Source organism: Papaver somniferum, chromosome 5 (assembly GCF_003573695.1).
Source record: "Papaver somniferum cultivar HN1 chromosome 5, ASM357369v1, whole genome shotgun sequence".
Classification (NCBI taxonomy): Eukaryota; Viridiplantae; Streptophyta; class Magnoliopsida; order Ranunculales; family Papaveraceae; genus Papaver; species Papaver somniferum.
Genome location: NC_039362.1, coordinates 212,407,872 through 212,416,742, shown reverse-complemented (window position 1 = coordinate 212,416,742; position 8,871 = coordinate 212,407,872). Strand labels below are relative to the sequence as shown.

Here is an 8,871-nt window from a genome sequence, read left to right as displayed (position 1 = left end):
GGGTGCAAATGAGTAAAAATACCTAAAATTTGGCTTAAGAGATCATAATTTGGCTTGGGAGCCATTTGGGCTGGGTGGGCAATTGCACACCCACCCTTCCATGTGGCTCCGCCCCTGCAGTGAACGGTTTGATATGTATGGTTAATTTCGATTGTTGTTTGGAACCCGGGCATGATAGTGTTTGTGTATATAATCCAGGTACCAGAGGATTTATCACACCGTGGGTTAAACCAAATTTTGAAAAAAATAATATGAAAAGGAAGTATAATTTTGGATTTGATCCTGTCACTAAGGAACACAAAGTGATCTGCTTGTGGACACAGCACGACGATGATTCCAATGTTTTCTGTGAGGTCTTGACAGTAGGCCAAACTATTTGGAGAAGAATCCATGAGCAGGTCCCATATTACGATTTTATGGACAGCCAATCTGTTTATTCGAGTGGTTGTATATATTGGAGCAATGTGTATCTGGAGGAGAAGGAGGAAATACTGGATGTAGATGAGGTCCTGGTGGTGTTTGATGTTGGGAGAGAAAAATTCAGTGGTTTCGTTCTTGATTTATTAGAAGTAGATGGACGGGTGGCCATTTTGCGTGTTATGAGCAGTTACATTGTCAAGTTGTGCATATTTGATGATGACCATGGTTACAGCAACAAGAACAGCACAAATACTACAACTAGTAGTAACAAAAACTGGACTGAAGTTACTATCACATTACCATTTTCCTAAAGTGAAAATACGAGTCTATCTTTTCATACTATACCGGGAACAGACCAGATTATACTTGAAACGTACGAAATAAGTAAGTTTGTTAATTCTCATAGTAGACAAATCAGTTCGATCTTGCTATATATTTACGACAGGAAAAACAAGACTTTCAGGAGGATTAATATCGATGGAATTCCCTACTCCACTCGTTATATGTCTTTTGCACATGACACTGCGACATTTACCTCAATTGACTCCTCCTTTCAATTTCAGCATTCTGCGCATGTCAGCTTATTTACAACTTTCGTTGAAAGCCTTTGGCCTGTTCGGAAGCAACCAGTACCATGTGATGCAAAACCACGGACATCAAATTAAAACGAGAAGACAGAGTTTGTTTTGTTCACTTGCATGTAATTCGTATTAATTCATTTTGCTATTTGGGTATTCTCTGCAATTTATTAATTAGAATGGATGAACGTTTTGGAATTTTCATAGGACTCCCATATTTAGATTAAATCATTGGTAATATTTTGAAAAAACTTGATCAGGTCTAACTATCGATTTATAAAGTGAAATTCATACTTAAAAAAATTTCACATATAAAAAGTTTGAATTAGCTTATCACTAATGCTATTGAGCGCAGCAAGAGCCTGGTTGGGCAAGGTAGATTGGCAGCTGGGGGAATTGTATTCTATTTTTTTGTAAACCAAACTTGATGGGAGTTTGTCTTCTGTTTGCAGTGCTATTATAGTATTATTCCTATCTTCTTATTTGAAAATCTATGGAAAATCTTAAATCTATGCCATCTAGGGATATAAGCAGCTTACCTCATACAATTTCATCTAAGGATGAAGTGTAGGTTATCTATTCGACTCGCACTTAGAATAAATTGGTCGTTATAAAAGAAAAAAGGCTCATAATCAAAACCAATTAGCAATAAGAATGATTCAAAAATAAATAAAGGGAATTTTGATAAACTGCCCATTTCCACATTCCGGTTTAGAAAACTGTCCCCGTTTTTATCAACTTTACAAAAATGCCCTTCTGTTTCTTTTATCGCTGAAAGTCAGATTTGGTTGGTCAAACAGGTCAACATGTGGTCAAAATAATGACCGAAATTACTCATTTATCCTTTAGTCTTTATACCTGTCGGTCGAGAGAGAGAAATTCATTTTTCATTTCTCTTAGGATTTCTGTTTAGGTCAGACAGGCAGTGGCGATTGAGAGATTCCAGATCAAAATCGTTATGTAACTAGAGTGATTGAGAGTTTTAACTTCGTGTTCTGCTTGATTTCATGATGAACGAAAACGAGAAGATGAAGGAAAACGAGAAGAAGAAGGTTGTATACAGGTGAGATATATCAACCCTAGTTTATTTTGATGGTGATTTCTTAGTTTTGATGATGATTTATTCGTTTTGAATGATGGGTTTGTTGTTGCATGATGAATATGTTACTGTATTAGGGCTTAATTTTGTTGTTGCATGATGATTATATAGCTAGGGTTTTAAAAAAATGGGATTTTTTTTATGAATCTTTTCTCAAAGCCAAATTGTTATTGTTATTGTACACAAAGCCAAATTCAGTTTCTCTTGAAGAACTTACACAAAGATGAACTGAATTTGAAGATGTTGGAGCAAAAGATTCACAATAGGCTACAAGTAGAAGCTATTGGAACTGTTGACTTGATGTGGATACATGCAGTCTGTTTTCACTGTTAATTTGGAAGAAAAAGATTCACAATAGGCTACAACTAGAAGCTATTGAAACTGTTCACAATTCTGTTTTCACTGTTATTTTGGAAGAAAAAATATGTTCTTGTCTTCAATGGCAGCTGAGAGGGTTTGTATGCATACATGCACTCTGTGCATTGAAAGGATACATACCAAAATGGCATAAGTAAGTTCACCTTATACGTTTGTTTGTTTGTTTGTCTTTTTGCTCTTGTTAACTATTTACTTTTGTTATTGTTAACCATTTACTTTCGTTGTTGAGCAGGTACTGCTCTCATTACTACTCTGTGGCAGCATTCAGAGCCACATACGAACCACATCTAAAACCATTGGATGATGTCAAAGACTGGGTCAAGGTAAGCACTTTAAACCAGATATGAAACCAGTAAACCACTTTCTTGGTAGTTGTACATTTAATATTCACATATTCTTCTTTATATAACATGTATTGATTCCTTTAGGGTTTCATTTTTCATTTCTCTGTATTGTTTTGTTGCAGGTAGAGATGGAGCTAAATCCTCTTAGAAGTGGCAGGAAAACAGGAAGGCCTGGAGTTAAAAGAAGGAGGGCATATGATGAACCTCCACCACATCCCAGAGTCTATAAATGCCGCAGGTGTGGGATTTCAGGCCACAACAGTAGGGGTTGTGCTGGTGGTGCTGTTGGACAGACCTCTAAAGCACCAAGATAAAGAACTCAAGTTGATGGTGCAACTCTCACAAGATTTGATACACCTGCAGCAACCTCTTCAAGATCTAAGAAGAGGAAATCATATGATACTCCAGGTGCATCTACTTCAAAACCAGCTGGAACTAAGAAGCATAAAGTTTCTCAAAATTTTAGAAATGTTAGATCTGTTAAACAAACAGTGAGCCAGACTATGACAGATCCTAAAGGCAAGACAAAAAAACCTAGCAAGGCAAAGAAAGACTAAAGTTGCAGTTTCCTTTCTTTTTTTTGGCGTCTTTTATAAATGATAAATTTGTGAACTTTAAGTTATTGTAAGAATGTAACTTATTGTGAACTTTTGTCTGTTTGAACATCTTTTGTTATAATAGGATATGAAATGTAATAATATTTAGTTCTTAAAGCAACTTCTTACATATTACATATGGAGGTTTTTTCCTAATTGTTTACATATGGCATCCATTTGGGTTGCAGATTCTCTAACCTTGTCTTTTGCAGCAATGAAGAGGGCATCTGAAGCAGTGACGGAGCTGTTAAGAGACAAATGGGGGCTCTAGACCCCACTAGTTTTTGAAATTTAGTTAGAGAAGCCTAGGTAATTTAGTAATATTTGATAGTTATGGGGGCAAAGATAATTGGAAATGTTGAATTTTTTTTTGGGTCAAACTTATTAGATTTCTTTTGTCTTTATGGTAGTGGTAGAGAAATATCTCTCGTCGTTACCCATTCACCCTCACAAGTTCACTCGACCTGGCGACAATATCACTTCTCAGTGAACCAAGATGAAGGAGAAGAATAGATTGTCGCTCACTGTCAGATGTTAAGTATAATTCATGTTTTCTTACACCATTCGTGCTATGGTGGTTGCGAAAACTTCATCTGGTTTTGCGAAAATGATAAGCTTTTATGTTTTTGTATATTGGTAAGCTTTACACTTCACTGTATTGCATTATAATTTTACACTTCTTTTAATTATAACGATGTGTCAATGTATTGGCATATGAGTAGAACTTTATTCTAGCTTGTTTTTTGTTCGCAGGAGGTGACGAGAGGCTGGATTTCAAAACACTCCAGGTGCTGACACTAACATTGGAGTAGTTTTTGTGTCCACGGATAAATACTCTAAACGATCTACGCAAGGTTCAAAATTTTTTTTGGTGAATGTTAAGAATTTTGATTTTGCCCCAGGACTGAAAAGTCCTGGCTCCGTCACTGATCTGAAGCCTATCTAAAAGATTCACAATCCTTACAGGCAAGGTAAGCTATGTTCTTATTGTGTTGATTTTTGCACATCTTCAATATGAGTTTGGATTTGCATGTTGCAGAAAAGCAAACCTGATTTTGCAGTAGACAATCGATGTAGTAGTGGTCTTCTTCTCCACAAGCACAACAACTTTTCGTTGATGGTAGCATAATGTCCTTGGCTTTACAGTGGTGTAAAGCATCTTCAAACCATTCAAAGTAACTATAAGTAGGTATTGTGCACTTGAAGAACATTTTTTCATAGTTTTCAGTTGTTGTAGATCTAAGTAATGCCCTCACACCAACACATGGAATATGCTTGCACCTAAAATACATCCAAGGACAAACTTGTGTGTCATGATTTCCTTGTTTACACATTGCACAATCAATCATGGCTTTTTTTTTCCTTATTCTTGCTGTTGCTACTGCTTGGAGATTTTTTCTGACCCCCATCCATTACTTGTTTGTGTTTTCTAAGTTTGAATATGATGAGTAACTTAAAGAAAATATGGTCTGATTGATATGAATGAATTAGGGTTCTTCTCTGATTTTTATAGGGTGGAGAATATGAAGATATCCGTTTTTTTGTCAGCTAAATCATGGTCGTTCATTTTGTGTGTACAGGATCATGCCACGTGTTTTTCTGGCCGTTATGTTGCCTGCATCCATGTGAGTTGCACGTGCGAAGAATTTCCTGCCCATGTTACTGCTGTGTGTGTGAGATGCACGCTTGAGGGGTACATATGTCATTTGTAAGGTGCCAACTGTCACTTAACTCCCTAACTAGCCGTTACCCATTTTTTGAAAAAGGCGGGACACTTTTGAAAAGTTCGAAAAAACAGGGACACTTTTTTTTGCTATATTTAGAACGGGGGCACTTTATCGAAATTCCCATAAATAAAAATGGTACCACCACCATGTCTGTATTTCTCTGTCCAAAAGTACAAGTCAAACAAGCAAACACAAACCCTGAGACTAGGGCTGCACAACGGGTAGGGTGGGTAGGATATGGCCTATACCCGCCACCCTACCCGTTTACTGGCGGTTAAGAAAATTTTTACCCGCCACCCTACCCGCCATTAAACGGGTAAGATCCTACCCAACCCATTCTCTGGCGGGTCGGGTTGGGTAGGATCTTACCCGTTTAATGGCGGGTAGGGTGGTGGGTATAACCGTTTTCCCCCCTTCTCCATGACTTTCTGAAGTCTGAATTTCAGACTCTGAACAAGAAAAGGGACCGTGCATGTTGTGCTAGTAGACCAAAGATGAATTTATAAACAAAAGCACCATAAAAAATGTACAAACAAAAGTATTCTCAAGAAAAGAGTTGTATTCTTTTTGAAATAGACGATGAATCCCAGCCGAATTCCATGTTCTTCACGTGACCTTGTTCTTCATATAACAGTATCATCACCAAAATCTCTTCATATTGACCTTCTTATTCAATCATCATCTACGATGATGGAATAAGTACTAAGATCACCAAATAAATCTGCATACAAGTTATCCCTTGTTAGATTCAGTCATAATAGTGAATGATTTGATACAAAGTTCAGTGATAATACCAACATCAATTAATATCACAACAAGTTCTGTATCTGTTAATGTTTGAAAGACAAAATAAGAGGCTAGGAAATTTTTAAATTCTATGAGTTCGAGATAGTAACTATACTTCAAAAAAAGGATAGAAAAATAAGAAGAAGAAACTGCTCCTTTGATAGGTTTATAACTAACATGCAACTCAAAGCACTGTATTCAGAAAAGGCAGTATATTTCAGAAAAGGCAGAAACCCAGACATGAAATAATGTTATCCTAAATCTACAAGTGTTGAATAAGCAGGACATTATCTTATAACCTTAACATATTATGGCCAAACAAAACCATGTGCAAGCATACACAGGAATAATGACAGAGACCTAACTCTAATCATGTTCAAGTACCCGTCATCCTTTGCATATTTTTTGTTTTCTGAGTTCACATCTCTTTGCATATATCACCACTACATCAATAAAAACACACCAAAGCTATATCTGCAACTTCACGGTTTCCTAATAAGATACATGCCAGGTAGTTCTACAAAACCTAATACAATACAATATGGCACTTGATTACAACAACATGATAAAATAGAAATCCTTGCACCGAAGGAGAACCAACAAATGTTGATTAAGAGGTCTCAATATACTTACTGATGGAAATATACATATGGTTATACTATATTGTAAGAAACTGAAAACAACAGAGACTTGACAAATGTAGGAGAATCAATGTAGGAAAGTTGTATACCTGACTCTAAGACGTCATCCTCCTTCTCTTCAGCTCCAAATATAGATGGATCCATATCAATCGGTGTCCTTAACCAGTTTTGTAGGAGAATCAATGCTTCCAAAGTTCGGGGTTTTAAAGAACTTCGGAAATGACCAAGTATTCGCTTTCCAGTACTGAAAGCAGATTCAGTTGCAACTGAAAATATACGGGAATAGCAAGTATATCTCTTGCTATAAGTGATAGAATATCAAATCTTGCAGCATTGCTTTTCCACCAAGTGAGTATATCAAACTTCGAACCATTTTTGTTGTCTTTTGTTGGTGAGTAAATATGTTCCGATAAGTATCTTTCCACCTCTGATTTGTCAACATCCTCCGTTATAGATAAATGGGTTTTACGTTCTTCTCTATGGGCCTTATGTCTTCTCTTTCTATGTGACGTAGAACTAGAACTACAACTCTCTTGACTAGGACTACCACCAGTATCACCTACGGACTCCGACGAGGCTAACACACTTCCTGCACCTATATATTCTGCCTTCTAAGCTGTGAATAATTCATTAAAATCCTCTTTGACTTCATCTAACCAATTGTTTACCAATCTTTGTTTCGTCCAAGGAATATCATGCACAATCAGGTCTTCTAGTATTACTTGCAGTCCACGTTCTTTTTCTCTTGGGTCAAGAAGCACATCAATAAACAATAAAGGATTCATGTTCTTATGCTCACCCCAATACTTGTTGTATTTAAGTAACATCTTCTCACCCATATGGCTTAAGTGAGGATCATGATGATCTTTTTGCCATTCATTTAACTCTCCACGTACATCACAAATTTCCCCCAAAAATGTATGTGAAGTGACATAAGTAGAACCAGAAAACTCAACAGTGGCTTCAAAAAATACCCGTAGAAACAATTATAATTGTTATAGAAACTTCATATACAGATCATATTAACTCGTAAGCAACACAACAAGCTACTCAAAACATTCTTAGAAAATGTTTACAGATGGCTAAATATTATGAACTAAGAAATATAAAAACTACTGAAACTAAATTAGGCTACAACGAGTATACAGGGACTAAAAGAGTGCACACCGAAATGGAATCACTGAAATTAAAAGTTGCAACTAATATACAGGGCTAAAATGCAGTTATCTAAGTGAAATTAAAAGCAAAACAAGAGCTGTTCTTTACCACTAGTATGAACAGGCACAAATTGACTCTTTAAAACAATACACAGAAAAACTAAAAATAAGGAATATAATTAAAGTACTAAAGTTTAGGGATTACTAAAGTAATAATGTTTTAAGATTACTAAAACTAATCAGTGGTGAAATGTGTTAGGCAATATCAAGTTTAGGGATATTTGATCAAATGGATATAATCATGCTGATAATTAAAGAGAATGAAATTTAAAATACCTATAGAAACTGAACTAGGACTCGAGCATTAGCCCAGTCATACTTTTCAGGAGCATGCACGCGAGGCTTTTTCTTCTTGGCTTTTCTTCGACCAGATAAGGGAACTTCATCAGCATCAGAATCAGAAGAACTGGATTCTATTTCATCAAGAAAATCAGTACTTTCAATATCATCAACATTAACACCCATTACTGATTCATCGGGAATATCGAAGATAACCTCTCACGAAATGATTTATAAGATCTTCCTAGCCTTATAAAGACTTTTTCGTATTTTTCTGCTGCATCCAACATCAAGTAAATGGAGTTCCATCTTTTTTTCACGTCTAACACTAATCCCTTTTTGTATTCCATTCTTTCAAGAAATAAGGCATCTAAGAATTTCTTCATTCTAGCAGGAGAGGCCGTGACGTATTTAACCACCAACCTGATTCTGCTCACTGAAGTATGATATTTCTTCAACCCATCCTTAAAAACTAAAGCTAATACGTGGGCAGCACACCTCACATGTAAATGTTTACCTCCTACAATTGACGATCCCCAACTTACAACTTTCTCTTGGACATATTCAATGATTTTTTATTTGCAGATGCATTATCGAGCGTGATGGTGAACACTCTCTCAAGACCCCACTCTATCAAACATTTCTCCAATGCTCTTCCAATATGCTCACCTCCATGACTAGTAATTTGACAGAAAAATATTATTCTTTTGTGTAACTTCCAGTGGTCATCGATGAAGTGGGCAGTAACTACCATGTAGTTGTAGTTCTGAATGGATGTCCATGTATCGGTTGTGAGACAAACTCTA

At 36.3% G+C, this 8,871-nt stretch overlaps 2 protein-coding genes across 2 annotated transcripts; both read left to right on the top strand.

Moving 5' to 3' along the window:
• Positions 1-251: 251 nt before the first annotated feature.
• Positions 252-731, top strand: LOC113280715 (putative F-box protein At1g46984). Its single transcript, XM_026529303.1, has one exon. It carries the CDS (start codon positions 252-254, stop codon positions 729-731), a length of 480 nt encoding a protein of 159 aa, XP_026385088.1.
• Positions 732-2,011: 1,280 nt separating this feature from the next.
• LOC113280714 lies at positions 2,012-3,133 on the top strand. Its single transcript, XM_026529302.1, has 3 exons — positions 2,012-2,061; positions 2,708-2,798; positions 2,942-3,133. Exons 1-3 carry the CDS (start codon positions 2,027-2,029, stop codon positions 3,131-3,133), a joined length of 318 nt encoding a protein of 105 aa, XP_026385087.1. The 5' UTR covers positions 2,012-2,026.
• Positions 3,134-8,871: the final 5,738 nt, after the last annotated feature.